General features: G+C 54.5%; 4 protein-coding genes across 4 annotated transcripts; 2 read left to right on the forward strand and 2 right to left on the reverse strand.

The window, feature by feature from the left end:
* Positions 1 to 554: 554 nt before the first annotated feature.
* GCG54_00002330 (uncharacterized protein) lies at positions 555 to 3,619 on the reverse strand (the record flags this gene model as incomplete). Its single annotated transcript, XM_045402424.1, has 6 exons — positions 555 to 1,276; positions 1,335 to 1,491; positions 1,544 to 1,928; positions 1,976 to 2,405; positions 2,719 to 3,063; positions 3,559 to 3,619. The coding sequence occupies 6 exons, from the start codon at positions 3,617 to 3,619 to the stop codon at positions 555 to 557; spliced, it is 2,100 nt and encodes a 699-aa protein (XP_045258786.1).
* Positions 3,620 to 4,225: 606 nt separating this feature from the next.
* Positions 4,226 to 7,499, reverse strand: GCG54_00002331 (Replication factor C subunit 1; the record flags this gene model as incomplete). Its single annotated transcript, XM_045402425.1, has 3 exons — positions 4,226 to 4,547; positions 4,601 to 7,297; positions 7,351 to 7,499. The coding sequence occupies 3 exons, from the start codon at positions 7,497 to 7,499 to the stop codon at positions 4,226 to 4,228; spliced, it is 3,168 nt and encodes a 1,055-aa protein (XP_045258787.1).
* A 392-nt stretch (positions 7,500 to 7,891) lies between these two features.
* On the forward strand, positions 7,892 to 10,366 carry GCG54_00002332 (Replication factor C subunit 5; the record flags this gene model as incomplete). The annotated part of the gene is made up of 6 exons (XM_045402426.1): positions 7,892 to 8,326; positions 8,379 to 8,520; positions 8,571 to 8,637; positions 9,195 to 9,297; positions 9,347 to 9,969; positions 10,018 to 10,366. The coding sequence occupies 6 exons, from the start codon at positions 7,892 to 7,894 to the stop codon at positions 10,364 to 10,366; spliced, it is 1,719 nt and encodes a 572-aa protein (XP_045258788.1).
* A 5,056-nt stretch (positions 10,367 to 15,422) lies between these two features.
* Positions 15,423 to 18,089, forward strand: GCG54_00002333 (Acetyl-coenzyme A synthetase; the record flags this gene model as incomplete). Its single annotated transcript, XM_045402427.1, has 7 exons — positions 15,423 to 15,489; positions 15,709 to 15,732; positions 15,930 to 15,956; positions 16,037 to 17,199; positions 17,255 to 17,515; positions 17,566 to 17,970; positions 18,024 to 18,089. The coding sequence occupies 7 exons, from the start codon at positions 15,423 to 15,425 to the stop codon at positions 18,087 to 18,089; spliced, it is 2,013 nt and encodes a 670-aa protein (XP_045258789.1).
* Between the last annotated feature and the right edge of the window lie 728 nt (positions 18,090 to 18,817).

Raw genomic sequence — 18,817 nt, forward strand, 5'->3', positions numbered from 1 at the left:
GTCTCACGATTCTTCTCAAAAGCTCTGGTACAATTTAATCACCGCCTTGGAGACTTTGATCTCCCTGCCACTACATCACATTGAATCTTCAATGACTATTCATTTCCGTGATACACTCTCGATGTTGATTATCTACACAATTCGCGGGGGGGAGTTGGCAATTTCGACGTCGAAGTCTTCCTCGCCCTTGGGGTATCGTACTCAAATAAGGGCATATCCTATGCCGAAACATTGCGCAAGACAAACAAGAAAAAGAGCGGGAGGGAAGAGCATGTCAACAATTGCCAATCCCGCTTTCAGCCTGCCGCGCCGTGTTAGTCAACGGTTCCACTGATTGATAATTCCCAGCTTGGCAATACCTAATACTCGGCTCACCCTCGGGAATGCATCCGGTAGTGATTGGTTTCTCGACTTTCGCCAACCATCTCGTCGGCCGAAAGACGAGGAAACAGAGAGAACCCTGGTCTCCTACGGCCAAGGAAGTCTACACTCTCAACAAGGTCGAGTGAAGCGGAACCGGCCAGGCATCAATGATGCGATAGTGAATTTCACTCTCAGAAGCAGTCTGCAAGCTCAAGAGCGACCATCTTATCCCGGAAGTGCTCCGAGACCGCCTTGCGGACCTCATCGGGGCTCGCCATTTCAGCCCTCGCGCATTCATTCTTGATTTGCCACTCAAGCAGCGCCAGCTCAGCCTTCATGCTCTGGTTTTGTGTCTGTGCATGCTTGAGAGCGTCGAACTTGCTCTGGATCTCGTACCGCAGCTCGTGGAGGTGTGCCGAAACCTGGCGAAGGATCCGCCTGTGATTGCGCTGCCGCATCGCCATGTCCTCCGTGGCCTTCTTCTGCACGATGTGGTCAACCGCCAGCCGGATCTCTCGCAGCTCCATCTTGGCACGCTCAATGGCGCCGCGCATGTTGTCGTTCTCACGCGTCATCTCTGCATCTTGGTTCTTCCATCGGGTGACAGTCTGCCAGCGCTGCGAGATGATGAGCTGGGCGTTCTGGGGGGCGACGCCGGCAACACGGCGACTGGTGGGCGAATGCAGCGCTTCGAGGACCTCAGCATCAGTGTAGGACTTCCTGTAGTTGCCGATCCCGTCATCGCTGGACGTACTGGAGGAGACGACCGAGCGGACCGAGGTCGTCTCGAGGGGCGTAATAGGGTCGTTGGCCTCGCGGAACTGGACTTTGCGGAAGCGGCGCGCCGCAATCGGATCCATACGGTCAAAGAGGCCGAACCACCAGTTGCGCATCTTGTGCTTGAGGGTAACGCCTGAAGAGGTTAGAAAGGTCCAGTCCGGGGGGGGTCTAGTGGTAGTTGCCTGGAGGACTGAAGATGATGGAGGGCTCTGATTCTACTGAGTAGCACGGTGTGATCCAACCCCCATCGTTGACGTCTCTCTGGAGCTCAAAGGAGAGCGTAAGTCGGTCGATGACGAGATGTCTGTCATTATCCTCAAGGGGCGTCTCCGGGCGCATGCGTTGAGCCTGGGACAGAGTCAGTCAGAGCCTCAGGGAGGGGAAGTAACGGGCCACATACATCCTCCGCCATAAAGACTTGATTTGTCTGAGGGTCTCGTCGAGAGCAACTTTCAGCTAGTAGACGGAATGTGCACGGCGATACACGTCCCGATTCAGGGTCACCCTCGTCATCCGAGATGTCATACTCATCAGCTGTCACAGATGAGAACGTGTCCACGAGAAAAGTCAGGCTACTCTTACCGAAGTCACGATTAATATCGTATGGCGGCTTGTAAGCCGACTCAGGCATAGAAACCTCGGGAGGCATGTAGTCTTCAAACTTGAAGTTGTTGAACTTGGGCGAGACGTGAAGATATCTGGGACGGGGCACTTCGTAGGCTGGGTTGCGATCCGTCTCAGGAGGTGCATACTCTTTTGTAGCCATGTTGGCCTCCTTCAGCATCCTGTATGATGGTTAAATGAAAGTCCTTCCCTGAACGTGGGAGCTTACTTGGCATAATCCTCCATCTCTCGTTTCTCCCCAGAACTCAGTCCAGATGTCTGAGTTGTATCCTTTGACGGCGATGTCTGCGTCACAGATCTTGTGCCCTGGCTTGCCGTTTCTCGAGATGTTTGAAACGACTCGGCCGTTGTGGACCCCATCGTGGACTCGTTCATGGATTCTGTCGCCTTGATGGCCATCCAATTGCGCAGAGGATCGTTTCCCGGCAGCAAAGGGGGGCCTCGCATGGCATTGTAAGCCATCATCATTGAATCCGTCAGTTTCCACGTCTTATTGTAGGGGTGGCCGGCAGAGCAGCCTGGAAGTCGCGGGCTGGGGTCGTCCGGGCCATAGTCGACCAGATTGCTCTGGAACATCGACCAATCCTTCGCTCTAGATGAGCTACCCATCTTCAAGCTAGCATTCTGAGTGCTTGAACCTAAGCGGTATCAGCATCTGTTCTGGACGATGGTGAATGCAAACATCATTTGTGTTGGTGAGAAACGCAGGGATGAGTGCGAGGCAGGGGTTGTAATAAGGGAAGCGCCAGTTTGTATGGGAACAAGGGAGAACAATTAAGAGATGTTCCACACGATGTTACCTATTTCTATAGACTGTTGGCATGATGCAGTCGGCGACGAAGAGCGAGCCTGGCAAGCTGCTTCCATTTCGTCCATATCGTAATGAATCACCGTGTCGGGAGCTGATTCAGTCAGCGTCGTACAAAGTCATACCGAAGCTCTGAGACATACTGGAACAGCGGTCGAAGTCTTCCAGGTTATTGTCCTGTTCCCAATTACCGTACAAAACAGTGTCTGCGTTGTGCTGGATTAGGTCCCCTTGGCGGAAGCCTAGGGGGCCAACATTGGAAGCACCCTCATCAAAGCGGTAGTCGGTGTTCTGGTGCACATACTCTTCAAGAATGTCAGAACTGTCGAACTTCTCGTAAGTAATTTCTTCAGTAGGGTAGTCGTGAAGGTGATCGGCAGAAACAACTGGATTGCCTCCGGTCGCAATCATAGGGGTCGATTCGCGGGAAGCCTCCTCGATCATCGAGAGCTGATGAGGACTGTGAGCGCGGACGGCGGCCACTGCCTCTGGTATCGCTTATGAGAGCTCGTTAGATGTTTATCAGAGGCAATTGGGTCCATCGTAGAGGGAAGGCGAGGTATTTGAGCACTTACTTCGTCGGCCCATTGAGTACTGATCCGCCTCCCCTCGTCGGGAAAGCGCAGAAGAAGATCCCAACAGATTTTTTAGAGCAAGCCTCTCGGGGTCTTTTTGAGGCAGCTTTCTTTTCGAGATGAGAACTATCGTACGAGGAATACCGGGAAATGTCAGCAGAAGGTCGAGCTATACGTCGAAGCTGCGGTGCCCCCCAATGATGAAATTGGATGTGGTGATATCCCACTGCAGTCGACAGGATGAAAGACTGTCTTCAATGTATAAGGAAGGAGGGAGAGAAATATTAATTGTAATGATTGGAGAAAAAGTTGAGTGAGTAGTAGAAACGAGCAGCCCAACTGAAATGGAAAGCGGGACATGGAAAAAGTGAGAGTGAAGAGGTAGTGGTGAATAGGGAGTCAAAGTACCTTTGCAAACCTTCGCAATTCCTCCACAAGTTTTGTTGGGCCAGGTCTTGCGCTTGCCCATTTCGCTATCCTTTGTGATGGCGGACAGTGTGGCCGAGGGTATTGTGAGCAACAAAGCAGGAGATTTCACCTAGAGGTGACAAGTGAGCAATGATTAGGTGAATTTTCCTGTGAGAGACGGGCCGGACCCCTGAAGAAAGTTGCGCTCTGAATTTCTAAAAGGCCTGCCCACATTTGATAGACCTGACAGAGCTGGGATCTGGAGGCGATTCAAGTTCCATAGCTTTTGAGGAAGGCAGCTCCCATGGGAGGGGGATGCGAGCTTTTATAGAAGGAAGTGAAGAACATCTTTCTGCCAGGCACATGCAGAAACTGCCTCACTTGCAGCTGTTCAGCTTGTACTATCAAAGAGTGCAAAATCGAATTATGATAATCTTGCCTTTGAAGGACCCCAAGAAGGGTAGGTCAGATGAGTACGCATAGCCTAGTAATGGACCTTTGTACAAGAACAATACAATATCTAACAACATCCATTGGAGCAAGACCCACGTCCTCCAACCATTCCTCAAGTCCTAAAGTGCACTACCATGCTCCATTCCCTCAGTGAGAGCAACGCCTGTTCGTAACAATTACAAAGGTCAAAACGGCAATCTCCTACTATCAGTCCTTATTTCTTGCCCTTGCCTTTTGCTGCTGTAGTCTTGGCCTTGGGACGTCCTCTCTTAGGTTTGGCATCCGCATCATCATCTTCGTCCTCCTCTGCTTTGGCCTTCTTGGTGGCTCTCTTAGCCTTAGGCTTGGGCTGCTTGATGTATTTATCTCCCTTCAGATCAAGCTCATCCTCTTCAGCAGGCTCAGCAGGTTCAGCAACAGCGGCATCATCCTCTTCTTCGATGGCCTCCTCCAGGTCTGGGGCCACTTTGGCAGCCTTGGGAGCCATCACATTGCTAGACTTCATGAATGGAATGGGATGCGACATGGCGTTGTATCTGTGAAAAGTTAGACCATTGGTATGTCAGGGGGCTATTGGAGCATTTCTTACGTTCGAGTGAATGCGGCCTTCGTCTTTGACTCGATGTCGGCACGACCCTCGGCTTGGGGCCCAACGCCCAATTCTTGAATGGCGTCAAAGTCGTCTCGAGTCAAGTAGTAGCTGTCCATCAGCTCGATAATCTCATCCACGCAGTCCTTGCCCTCGACAGACAAGCGACGGATGAGCTGGTCCCACAGTACCGGCAAGTATTGCTGGCGAACCTCATGAGCATCGCCTGATGATCTGAGTCGCATATGAGAGTGAATCTCACGGATGTAACGGCTCAGCTTGCCGGTCTTGCTGTTATTGCCGAGCCAAGAAGTGAAGTTGGAGCCCATGAGCTGGCCTGCGACGTAGCTTGCGGGACGGACAGTGCTGAAAACTGCGTGGGTAGGCATGAGACTCCATTGTTGTTGCGGTCCATGAATCATACGATCGACCAAGTCACCATCACTGATGCTCTCAGCAGCCTGGTCTACGAGTTCGAGGTATTTGAGGTTCTCCTCTCTCTTGTTGTAGCCCTTGTGGTTGAGCGCCATGGGCTTGCTCCTGAGGTAATTCTCCTGGATCATGAGATAACTGAACTCATGGTCGTTGAAATAGAGCTCAATCTTCTCGTTGAGGGTGGTCTTGCTGGCGGGAGCGAACAGTCCACCAGCAAGCATCTTCTGGCAGATATCCCATGGCTTGAGGATAACGTGCTTCTCCCAAGCCTTCGTCATCGCCTTGCCTTGATCGTAGTTCATGTTTGCTTGGTCAAGCTTGGCTGTCGATATCATGTTGATAATCTGTCGAATATCCTTGTTGCTGCCTTCAATCAGGGCGTCTACCACCGGCACGGGCAGTTTCAACCCTTCACGATGGCAGATAGTCATGATACGAGACCGAACTTGCTCCACCGTTGGGCGTCTGAACGGGATATCCATGGTGACAAAGTCGAAGGGCTTCATCTTCGGCAGCTTGCGCTCGTTGCAGATGAGAATGAGAGGCACCTCGGTCTTCTTGCAGAACTTCGCGAGAGCTCCAACACCGCCTCGATCACCGGCAGACATTCCGTCAACCTCATCCATGATCAACACGATGTTCTTCTTGACCCCATCGACCTTTTTGCCGTCCCCGGCAAAGTAACCGAGGAGCGAAGTATTGTTCATGATTTCGCTAACGCCGTTTTCGACAAGCTTTTTGCTGCGCGTGTCACTGGCGTTGCTCTCAATTACGTCGAAACCCTCAAGTTTTGCAGCCAGGTGGGCAGCAGTCGTCTTGCCGATACCAGGGGGCCCAGATATGATGATGGCACGAGTGCCGCCCATTCCGTCTGCACCACGCTTCTGAAAGTCATATTTCCTTGACTTTTGCCAATTTCTGAGCCAAGCTTGGATTTTCTCGACCTGGGACTTGTTGCCACAGATGTGGTTGAGTTGACTTGGCGCGTACTTGGAAGTCCAGAGCTGAACCGGAGCAGCCGCCGGAGTTGTCGTGGTGGTTGTGCCACGAGCAGCAGCAGCCTGTTTCGCAGCCTTTTCAGCTGCGGCCTTCCTGGCCTTCTCTTCTCGTTCCATTTCCAGAGCCTGCTTCTTGATGTTTTCCTCTTCCTGCTTCTTCTTCTCGCGTGCCTTCTCAGCACCTTTACCACTGCCACCGTAGGCTGGGAGACGTCGAATAAGCTCGAAAAGACCCTCCTCATTGATCGTCTTGATGCCGAGATCCTTGATCTTCCTCAACTTGCTCGGGCCTGCGTCGTCTCCTAGCACAACGTAACTCGTCTTGCTGCTTGGTGATCCTGTAACTTTGCCGCCGTACTTCTTGACCAGAGCCTGTCCTTCTTCGCGGCCGATCGTTTGCAGCACTCCAGTGAAGACAAAAGTCAAGCCCGAAAGACACTCATCTTCACCCTCGGGAAGCTCTGCAGCTCCAGCATTCGGGGGTGCAGCACTGCTGTTGCCACCTCCAGCAGCTGACTTACGCCAGTCAAACTTCGTGTTAGGGTCTTGCGGCGGAGGTGTAGGAGGGCGAACGGTAGGAATGTCGTCCAGAATTGACTGGTAGGTGGCGTCCTCGGGGACATCGGCTTTCTTTGCTCTAGGAGCACGAGGCTTCGAGGGTGCCTTCTTCTTTTGCGGAGGTTGCTCTTCCTCAGAGTCCTCAGATTCCTCCTCTGGGGTCTTGCGCCTCTTGGTGCCAGCTGTTGGCTTGGTGGGAGCCGCAGCGGCGGCACTCCGAGATGCCACCCGCTTGGGCTTCGGTAGCACCTCTTCGTCACTATCGTCCTCCGCGTAGTCGTCATTCTTCCGCTTGTTTCGTCCCTTGATATCCGCCGCGAAGATATCGCCATCATCGTCATTGTCGCCCTCGTCAACATAGGCATCGGCGTCGTCGTCCGAGTCGTACTTCTTGAAAGCCGTGGTCGTACGCTTCTTTGAAGCTGTCGTTCCGTTTTTGGCAGGCTCTTCGGTTGGTCTGGCTGCGACCTTCTTATTGCGTGGACTCGTGCGGATCTCCACCTCAGTCTTCACCTTGGTTGTTCGGTCTGTCTTCGGCGAGGGCGCTGGTTTCGATGTCTTTGATGACGAGAAGTAATCGCTAGCGGTTGTCTCCGTTCCCTTCACAGCCTCGCTCCTGAAAGATCGGTTAGCCAAAGTGAGCAGGACTGGGCCATGATTATCATACTTGATCTTCTTCTTGTCGGCGGCCTTGGCTGCAGGCTTTCTGTTGTACATTTAGTAAAATGACATTTCAAAAACAGACTTCGCATGCCTTACGGTGCCGGAGCAGGTGCTTCCTCATCGTCGCTGTCTTCCACGACCTTTCTGCCCCTTCGGCTCTTGGGTGGCTCCTCGACCTTTTTCGGTGCGGGCTTGGGAGGTGCACCACCTTTTGGCCCAAAGAAGGACCGGATGTCAGCAGGCATTGTGAATTGGTATTGCAGCAACCTGGAAGACTGTGATGGTTTGACTGCAATGGGGGTGTGATTGAGGTTTTAAAAGGCCCGTTGTGGTGCTGTTGCCTAAGGGAGGTGGGATGTTGGTCAACGGCCGATGCCAATTGCTTCGTTCGTGCCTGGCGTCCGAGGAAGCGTGCTCGTAATGGATTTCCTACGCGAAAGTGACGCGAGGTCCGTGACCCCCGGTCGCTCTTTCCATTAAAGCACGAGAGTGGGGTGTGGCTGAAGCAGGAGATCCAAGCCCCAGGAAAAAACGATCGCCCAAATTCTCAGGCCACATCAGCCACACCTCGTGCTGCAAAGCTGGGGATTTTTTTGGAGATACTATCATCAACCTCATCAATCGGCAAGTCGCAAACATGAGGCCCAACGCTCCCTCGGCGCTTCTCGGCGCCCTCCAAGGCCTCAGAATCTCTGCGGCGCCATCAGTAAACCCCTTTGGCGCTGCCATCCGACCCCAATTGACCAAGCCACTGGTCGCATCACACATCCTCCGCGAGGCCCGCCCGTTCTCGTCGACGACTGCTAGGCAAGGCAACTGGCTCGAACCCTCGATCGACCGAACGAAGAAGATGATGAAGGGACGGCCTCGTGTGGCAACCGGAGGATCGACCAAGGGCACGACTGTGATCTGGGGCGATTATGGCCTTCGCATGAAGGACCACCACCGAAGAATCAGCGCGAAGCAATTAAAGAACGCCGAGGACACCATCAAGATGAGATTGCGTGGTCAGAAGTACCGTCTGTACAAGAGGATATGCTGTAACGTCGGAGTCTACGTCTCCGGTAACGAGGTGAGGGATGACGGAGCATATGTCATGTATCGATGCTAATACGAGATGCCAGATGCGTATGGGTAAGGGTAAGGGTTCTTTCGATCACTGGGCTGCGCGTGTGGCAGTAAACCAGATTGTTTTTGAAATCAAGGGAATGCTTCACGAGGCTGTTGCGAAGGATGCGTTCCGCCTGGCCGGTAACAAGCTGCCTGGTAAGTACATACCGCCCTCAGGAAGATTACCAGGACTAATTCAAGATTAGGTCAATGGGAATTCGTCCACAAGGGAGAGGCCCCGGTGGTTGGAATTACGAAGCTTGATGGAGTTACGTTGGAGGAGTTGAAGAGGCCGAGAAAGCAGATTGCGCCAGCGGACTTGATTGCTGAGGCGCCCACCAAACCGACGAGCGCTCCTTCTGCCGGCTCTTCTGCTTAAGATAAGCATAAGCGAAGCCTGTATCATATACCCCATTCCCCTGGAACTTTAGGAGCAATATCAGGATAGGAATGGTTGTACTATAAGCTTTCCATGTGCAACGACTGCCAAGGCACTGAAGCCACGGAAACATGAAATGAAATATGCCTCGATACAAAATAAGCATGGATCAAGCTCCAAAAAAAAGCGCTGAAGATTTGGATTAGAGAGGCGCCTTCAAGTCCAGGTGCAGCCAGTGACATGGAGACCTCACAGTACATCCGTATGTAGAGGGGGTATCAATGTGGCACATGCAGCTGGGGGGAGCACGGCCCTCATCCACCAGCCACACTGGAGCGCATTTCCCACTTAACGCGACTTTGGCTCTCAACGCGTCTTCCATCCCAGTCGATCGCCAAAAAGTCCATGACTGAACAGGCCAAAGTACAACAACACAGAACCAGCGACAAAGACACCAAACAACCGCAATGGCTCTCATCGTCGACAAACATAGACCTCGGTCACTAGATGCCCTGACATACCACCAGGAACTGTCAGATAGGCTTGGTTCGTTGGTAGGTTCCCAATTTCTAACTGTCATAGGCAGCAACTCACAAAATGCAGGCGCAAAGCGGTGATTTCCCCCACCTTCTGGTATACGGCCCTTCGGGCGCGGGCAAGAAGACGCGCATCGTCGCCACGCTGAAGGAGCTGTATGGACCTGGCGTAGAGAAGATCAAGATCGACGCACGAGTGTTCCAGACATCGAGCAACCGCAAGCTCGAATTCAACATTGTCGCCTCCAACTACCATCTCGAAATCACACCTTCCGATGTCGGCAACTATGACAGAGTCGTGGTCCAGGACCTTCTGAAAGAGGTGGCGCAGACACAACAGGTCGACCAGTCGGCAAAGCAGAGATTCAAGGTTGTGGTGATCAATGAGGCGGACCACCTGACAAGAGATGCGCAGGCGGCTCTGCGTCGGACGATGGAGAAGTACTCTCCCAACTTGCGATTGATCCTCCTTGCCAACTCGACGGCCAACATCATCGCCCCTATTCGATCGAGAACGCTGCTGGTCAGAGTTGCTGCCCCCAGTCACGAGGAGATCTGCGAAGTCCTGGCAGTATCGGCAAAGAAGGAGAATTGGCCCATGGTCAAGGGCTTGCACATGAGGATAGCACAGGAGAGTGGCAGAAATTTGAGACGAGCTCTTCTCATGTACGAGGCAGTTCACGCCCAGAAGTACGTCATCTTGTCATCCCGGGAGGCACCAAAGCTGACCCATCACAGCGAGAAAGTTACAGACACCACACCAATCCCGCCCCCAGATTGGGAGGCGCTCATCAGCCAGATTGCGAGGGAAATCGTCGAAGAGCACACCCCGGCACGGATCCTCCAGGTGCGGGCGAAGCTGTACGACCTCCTGACGCATTGCATACCGCCAACGACTATTCTCAAGACCCTCACCTTCAAGCTTATCCCTCTGATTGACGATGCCCTCAAGGCCGAGGTGATCAAGTGGTCAGCGTTCTACGAGCACAGAATCAGGATGGGCACCAAGGTCATCTTCCACTTGGAGGCCTTTGTGGCGAAGTTCATGAGAATCATGGAAATGTACTTGATGAGCATGGATCTATAAGTAGGGAGATGTCAATCTGGAGGCGTTCAGGGTTTATTGGGTGGCATGTGCTGGAAGCAGCATTAATGTATGTGGAAAGAGACAAAATACACTATGTCGCTTCGGGGACAAATACCTGCCAACAAAACCATTTTCACAGCTTTGCTCTACCTACCTACCTACGATATGACGCTTTTTCTTCCGCTGGCGTTTCGTCAAATGGCACCTTATGACCGCCAATTTGGCGACATTTACCAAGAGCTGGGATATGTGCCAGACAATCTCTAATAGCAACTAATCACATTGCCCAAGAGCTCCTCCCATAATATGCTAAACGTGAGACATCCAATCAGGAGGTACGGCCCTGCAATTTTCGTCTGCTGCTCGAGCGTATTGCGCACACTACGCCATTGAATTTGATGTCAGGGACAGATGGCGGAATAGTAGAAGACTTCTTCCACTCAGCACACCGCTTGGTTTTCCCAGGTTAGTATTTGAGAACAGCTCGGTCCGTTTCGACGATCAGACGTTGGATACTGCCGACCTTATCAACGGACAAAACCTCTGTTTCTTGAACAGAGGCTCATTTACCCTTAAGTTTGTCAAAAGTGGTCACGCAGCATCGGCCATTGATAGAAAATCTGAGGGTCGCAAAGCGAAGTAATCAATCAAGAGCAATTGGATCAGCAAAGCCGTTCGCTTAAAGGCATTAATACCAGGTCAATCATCGCATGCTTGTGGTCCAGACCCTTGACGATGCAGGTCGACTTGAGTCTCGCAGTTGCCTATTCGAGACAGGCGAGTATGCGCGTGTAGGTATGCCTCACCCTGCAGGATGCAGTGCAAACAAACGATTGCATGGCCACGGCGCGGCGGGTAAGACGGCTGCCTTCCCATACTCAACACTCTGTCATCCCAAGAGCCTCCCAACAAATTGGGATTCCCACATGTCGGCGGAGACACTGGCAACAGACCGTACGATGTTCGGAATCGACGGTGGTTTTTCCCAAATGACCTATTCGAGACAAACGCCGATTCTCCAAGAGAGCCCCGATGCACCAAGCAGCTGGCCCCAGAATTCTCTCTGATTTCTCCGTATTGGGAGAAAGTGTTTGTTCGTCCGAGCTACCCACAGAAAATCAGCAGGACCGGGGCCAAGCAATTCAAATGCGGCGACTGGCGAGGATGGCCAACCACCCCGCGGATGTGTCGTCGGTTGTGCCAAGTCCAACTTCCATTCGTCCATCCTATGAGATGGCGGCATGTGGACTGACCCGGATGGCAGGGGAGGCTAAGGGAGCAGTCAAGACTGACACAGGGACAAGGAGGTGGAGGGCAAGGGACCCGGCCTTCTGGAATGGCAGCCTAAAACAGCGCAGCGCAGCGCATCAGAGGCACGGGCAGCAGCGGCCCCCCAGGATCCCAGGTGTGCCAGGTCATGTTCTCCAATACCCCTCGTGGACGGGAGTCTGGGGGAAAATGCGGGAAGTCCGGGGGGCACGGGGTACTGCGGTAAGTACAGCGGTACAGGAGCAAGGATGGAAGGTTTGGTTGTTGGAAGGGCAGCGTGGAGGAAGAGAGGAGCTGCTGGTTAGCCGCGGGCTTCCTGTCGAATCGGCTGCGAGGGCCCGGCGCTACGTATTGGCACAAGTTTTGGAATGCGTTGGTCCATCTTGTTCGACCACGTCTTCAAGTGAGAAAATGACGGGCGTGAGACGGCGCATCTTCGTCTGAAGGGAGCGGCTTCCTTTCGCTGCAAGCCTCTCAAGGTACCGTACATGGCGGGAAGGAACAGGACGATAGGTAGCCACCTGCTTTGGGCTGCATCATTACCCGAGGTGAGATGAATCCGCTGAGAAACAACCACCGCCTTCCTTCTGGACGAGGGGCGGGCGGAACTTCCGTTCGACCCCTCCAACCACACATCACACACACATGGAGGCGCACTGCTCCCGAGAGCCTTTCTCCGCATTGCGCATGGCCAAGGTCGGGGTGGCCCCTCCAGTGTCTTGTGGTTACACACCACCTTCAGATACTGTAATCTCTCGACAACACTCTGTGGGCGACTAAGCAGACGTCTCATCTTGAATGTCGGCGGCCATGATAGCGGCCTTGCCTAATTCGACACATCTACAGACTCTCTATCGTCAAGTGGGTACGACTACTGTGCTGCGACTCAATATAGGTTATTCGGTGGACCATGGCCGACGTCGGAGACACTGCTGGCCGCAAAACTGGTTGGATACCGCAGGTGCACGTCGCATATCAGCACTCAGTCATCACAGTGGGTTCGGGGACACTTTTCTCTTCCGCACCATCGAAAAGCACCAGGCTCGAACCCACAATCTGCAGGGAGTAATGCGATTGCAAATTGCGATTGCAGATGTGGGTGTCGACCCCAGAATCTGCGAGACTTGTTGAATCCCGACCCAACACCAGACCCCGAAGCAGCCATGATTTTCAGCGGGGATTCTGGTCGACTTCCTGCGCGTCGTTTCTTCTTCTCGAATCTGTCAGAAGGCTGAACTCGACGTTGTGTCGGCTCAGCAACTGGCATTGCAGGCGAGATGTCGAAATCACCAGAGGTGTGGGAAGCCAAGACGGAGCTCGCAATCATATCGATGTCATTGTTGGAGTCCAATCCAATCACGGGGTTTGTCGCAGACGGCAGTCGTGGGTAGCGCGTCGCGATCAGCAAGCATCCGCCTGGGCTGGCGCAAAACTCACTGGCCAGCAGCCGCACGCCGGCTTCAAGAACGGCGCCATTCGGTCAGCCCAGAAACTTTTGGAGGCGCACAAGCTCGATGCTGCTGGGGGAGAGTGCGGGGAACTCTCTGGGCGTATGAGGGGCAAACTGAGCTTGACGACACACACCAGCAACACTGAGCTACAATTCGCAACGTAGACGGTCGTCTTCAGTCTAAATCAGCACAACATGGTCCCGGCGGGACACATCTGGTGACGGGCGCCACTAATCTTTTTGTAGATGATGTGTCACTGGCGTCTTCTCGGTGATTTTGGTTCATACACGAGAGACATGGCAGGCCACACCGAGAGAAAAGAATGGACGAGCAAGGAGCAAACCACATGAGTGGAACGTCGTCACGAACCATTGAGCTCCACCTCGAATGCTGCTCCCCCTTTGCCCATGATCGGCCATTTGCTGGCAAAATACTCATAGGGCGACAAGGAGATATATTCAGATGTCAAGTTTGGGCGGTCAACTTGGGTTAAATACAGCAAGGCCAGCACCGCTCGCTGGCACCAGTCGCCTCGCAGCAAGGTGATTGACATGCGATACCCCCGTTTATAGACACGCGCCCGGTCGCCAATGGTGTGAGAGCGCATGTACCGCCGCTTCTACACCTCCATTAAACCCGATGGGTGTGCTCTTGGTCTTCGTCACCGTCACCCCAAGAACAGGCAACGATCGATCACGAGAAGGGGCGCCGGTCGGCTGTGTTTTTCTCGGCCGGTCGACGGGACAGCACCAGCCAAGGTCACGACAGGAGTCATTGCTTTCAGACGAGGGTTGACTTGCCTGGACTAGCCAAGCACTTTGGGCCCAACGAGAAGCTCCCTAGCGCCGCTCGATACGGGTTCGCGGAGGCCCAGTTATTATCACTCATGTATGGATGACTGTTTCTGAAATGCCCCGCCCCCAGGTCAGGACCAACCGGCCGGCCCAGGAGCACCCAGGCGCGGACGGCAGGTAAGTAGATACGTCTCGCAGGACAAGCAGCTTTCAGACGCTACTGCAGAGTAGTGTTGTTGCGTATCTGTATCGGTCGTGGTAGGCTGGTTTGGATGCGAGGGGTTGCAGGGAAATGGAGGGTTCGCAGGTGGTTCGGGGCAAAGGAAAAACGTCTGGATGCATGACCCCCGGCCAAGCGGTAACGCGCCGCCGCCGTAATACCTACCAGCGAGATGCGAATGGGATTGCGGAGCCGTGGCAAGCCATTCACCAATGGGCGGCGGCGGGAGGGCTGATGGAGGTCCCCTTTCCGCGTGCCTTGTCCCTTTTCTCCATCGACTCTAGCATCATCGGGCTGTACTGTACCGTGGTCCCGTACCGAGAATGGGGCTCCCTGCCAGGCTGGGCCTCTGCGTGATTTCACTCCAAAATTGGGAGCTGGAAATAGATTCCTGGTACCGTAAGTAAGGTGGCTAGAGAATGATCAAGTCGAGTGACGGTGAGTGAGGCGTCTTTTGTGTAAAGTCACCTTCTCTGTCACCTCAGGCAGTGAATGAAGAAGGCGTTGCCATGGAATAATGGATGGAGATGGGTATCCGTTCTGATGGAGAGAGGGTCCGTAGACAAGTACTGCGTAAGCGATCTCGGTCTTTGTCTCCCAGGGCCATTCCTAGGCTGGGTAAGGTAGCCTGGTGTTGGGCCGTCTGGCCTGTCTCCAATGGAGCAAGCAGCTCAACCGGTGCACCGTACCGAGCGCAGTGTCTCCGGCTCGAGCTTGAGTCCACCTTCCAGCTCAGTCGGCGGCGTTCAGGACAAGTCCCCATTCGCCCATTAAAAGCAATCCCGTCCCCCGTCCAATTCGCAGCCCGGCCACCAAAGGAGTCGATCTTCTTAATTACTACGTCTCCCTCTTCTTCCCATCCTCACTTTCTCCCTCTTCTTGCCTCTTCACTTTCTCCTACATCCATCACCAACCCTCCCTCCTCCAGCTTCCTCTACAGTGACAGCTTCAGCATCCACTTTGCTTGAAGTTGCCCCATTGGAATCGCGAACTTGCTGCTGCCGCTACCCGCTCTGCAGTAAACCCGGACCGCCATCAGCCCAGGAACCACGCGACTCGAAACCTCGCTATTGAGAAGCAAGGCCCGTCGTGTGTGGAGAGTTGCGCCAGTTGCCATACTGCCAGCCTCGCTTGTCACCGTAGCTGCACCGAAAGCGCCCGCTTGTCTCCCGACGACGTCGAAAAGACAGACCACGTCGAACGATTCGCGGCCTTAGCAGCTCCAGCGTCTCTCGGCCTGCCTCACCACCACCAAACCACAAGCTGCAATCCTGCACAAAGTACCCCGCATCCTTCATAAACGCACACACAACCCCGCCACCATGGCCGCATCAACAGAGCAACAAAAGGCCCCTGTGGTCGCTGAGGCCCACCTCGTTGACACCTTCCGTAAGCCCGAACATTCCCCAATTTCCTTCTTCTGCGTGCGGCAGCGGCAGTAGTAGCAGCACCAGTAGAGAGCACGGTAGCGACAGCAACACCACACCACCATCACCGCAAAGTACATCTGCTTGTACACTCGACGCAAAGCTCTGCCTGCCTGTCTCTCTCTCGCAGTCGTTCCTTTTCTTCCGTTGGGAATAACCATGGCTAACTGCTTCCCAACAGATCCTCCCCAGAAGATGCTTGACAGTAAGTGCGCCGCCGTGTTGCAGACCCAAACCCACCCGTAATCCCGTCCCATGGCCTGTTGGCGGCCAAAAGTCGCGTGAGGGGCACTGGAGACTGTGCGCAAGGGGAGGGGCAAAAGAGAGGGGCTTTCAACGCTCTGGGAGCTCTTGGGCTCGTCTGATTGGACACTTTGCTGACTTACCTGTGCCTTCCCGCAGAGCACCCCAGCCAGCCCCACTTGAGCAGTAAGTCATTCCCCTCTTTACCCCAAATCCATGTCTCTTCATTGGCTGACCGGAGCTCCCTCTGCCCCTCCTTCGCACAGGTCTCGAAGATTACCAGAAGTTGTACAAGGAATCCATCACCGACCCCAAGGCCTTCTGGGGCACCAAGGCTCGCGAGCTCCTGACTTGGTTCAGCGACTTCCAGACCGTCTATTCCGGTTCCCTCGAGGGAGGCGACAGTGCCTGGTTCGTTGAGGGCCAGCTCAACGCTTCTTACAACTGTGTCGACCGCCACGCCTTCGCCGACCCCGACCGCGTCGCCATCATCTACGAGGCCGACGAGCCCGGCGATGGCCGCAATGTCACCTACGGCGAGCTCCTCAGAGAGGTCTCGAGGACCGCCTGGGTCCTGAAGCAGATGGGTGTGCGTAAGGGTGACACCGTCGCCATCTACCTGCCCATGATTCCCGAGGCCCTGATTGCCCTCCTCGCTTGCGTCCGTATCGGTGCTGTCCACTCCGTCGTCTTTGCCGGTTTCTCTGCCGACTCTCTCCGTGACCGTGTCATTGACGGCAACTCCAAGGTCGTCATCACCACCGACGAGGGCAAGCGTGGCGGCAAGTTGATTGGCACCAAGAAGATCGTCGACGATGCTCTGAAGCAGTGCCCCGATGTCTCTCACGTCCTTGTCTACAAGCGCACCGGCGCCGATGTGCCCATGACCAAGGGCCGTGATTGGTGGTGGCACGAGGAGGTCGAGAAGTGGCCTGCCTACTTCCCCCCCGAGCGCATGAACTCCGAGGACCCCCTCTTCCTCCTCTACACCTCCGGTTCCACCGGCAAGCCTAAAGGTGTTTTGCACACCACCGGTGGTTACCTCGTCGGCGCCGCCGCGACCGGCAAGTACGTCTTCGACATCCACGAGGGTGACCGCTACTTCTGTGGTGGTGATGTCGGATGGATTACCGGCCACACGTACGTTGTCTACGCGCCCCTGCTGCTTGGTGTAACTACCGTCGTCTTCGAGGGTACTCCCGCCTACCCCAACTTTTCAAGATATTGGGATATCATCGCCGAGCACCGCATCACCCAGTTCTATGTCGCTCCCACCGCTCTGCGTCTGCTGAAGCGCGCCGGTGACCAACATGTCAAGGGTGACATGAAGCACCTTCGTGTCTTGGGCTCCGTCGGCGAGCCCATTGCCGCTGAGGTTTGGAAGTGGTACTTTGAGGTCGTTGGCAAGGAGGAGGCTCACATTGTCGACGTAAGTGAAAATGCGCCTCGGTGTACGTTATGCACCGAATTGACTTTTCTCGCAGACATACTGGCAGACCGAGACCGGGTCCAACGTCATTACTCCCCTGGCCGGAGTCACACCCACCAAGCCCGGTAGTGCATCTCTGCCATTCTTCGGCATCGAGCCTGCCATTATCGACCCTGTTTCCGGCGAGGAGATCCACGGTAACGACGTGGAGGGTGTCCTTGCCTTCAAGCAGGCCTGGCCTTCGATGGCCCGCACCGTCTGGGGTGCTCACAGGCGCTACATGGACACCTACCTCAACGTCTACAAGGGTTACTACGTGAGTATCACTGCCTCTACACCGCAAACTTACACTGACGTTGAACCCAGTTCACCGGAGATGGTGCCGGTCGTGACCACGAGGGCTTCTACTGGATCCGCGGACGTGTCGACGACGTTGTCAACGTCTCGGGTCACCGTTTGTCGACTGCTGAGATCGAGGCCGCGCTCATTGAGCACCACTCAATCGCCGAAGCCGCCGTCGTCGGTGTTGCCGACGAGCTCACCGGCCAGGCCGTCAACGCCTTCGTCGCCCTCAAGGACGGCAACGAGGCCACGGATGCGCTCCGCAAGGAGTTCATCATGCAGGTGCGCAAGAGCATCGGTCCCTTCGCGGCGCCCAAGGCCGTGCACATCGTGCCCGACCTGCCCAAGACCCGTTCCGGCAAGATCATGCGCAGAATCCTGCGCAAGATTCTGGCGGGCGAGGAGGACCAGCTTGGTGACGTGACGACGGTATGTTTCCCTCCATTCCCAGTGACACACAGCATAAGACTAACATGAGACAGCTGTCCGACCCATCAATCGTTGACAAGATCATCACCATTGTCCACGAGGAGAAGAGGAAGAAGTAAAACCATCGTAGCGAAGGGATGAAAAGGGGGAAAAGAGGAAGACATTCGATACCACGAGGAGAGGAGGATACAAGGAGGAAAGACCTCCCTCCTTAGCCCATGATGGATAATTGGGGTTCTTTTGCCATAAGCGACATGTTCAGAGTTCTTGAGCTACTTTTACAAATCAAAAAAACGTTGAAAACTTATATCTTCTCTTCCAACAGTGGGCCGATAGCGAATTGTTGTTCACTGGACACGACTTTGATGGGGTCGATTGATACATAATGTCGGAAACGGGACATACAGCTGCGCCTCGTCTCCCAACCCACGCGATGTTGAAGGGTCTCGGACATACCGGGCTGGTCATCGTTGTTGGCCCCCCGGCCGATCGGCGGAATCAAACGGGGTCCCGGGCCCCCGCGAAGGCAAATCGCACCCGGACGTATGCAACTTGCTGACACTCGGACCCACGCAAGGCACTGCCTCCGCCCCGGGACTTCCATCACCTCGGCGCCGCTAGTCAACTGCCCTTTTGTTTTGTCGTTCTTGTGTGCTATGCCAAGGACCGGTAGCTGCGCCAGGGCGTGCGTGGTGAGGGCGAAGGGCACGGCCGCCGGTCATGACATCGCGCTAGGAGGCTTTTGAATACGACTTGCGTGTTGCGAGAGTTGGTTCGTTTGAAGTTTGACAGTTGCAGAGCATGTGGTTCTACGTTTGGCGCAGGGCTCAGTCGACGGGCAGTCTGG

The sequence above is a fragment of the Colletotrichum gloeosporioides genome (genome assembly GCF_011800055.1).
Source record: "Colletotrichum gloeosporioides strain Lc1 chromosome Unknown consensus_84, whole genome shotgun sequence".
NCBI classification, from domain to species: domain Eukaryota; kingdom Fungi; phylum Ascomycota; class Sordariomycetes; order Glomerellales; family Glomerellaceae; genus Colletotrichum; species Colletotrichum gloeosporioides.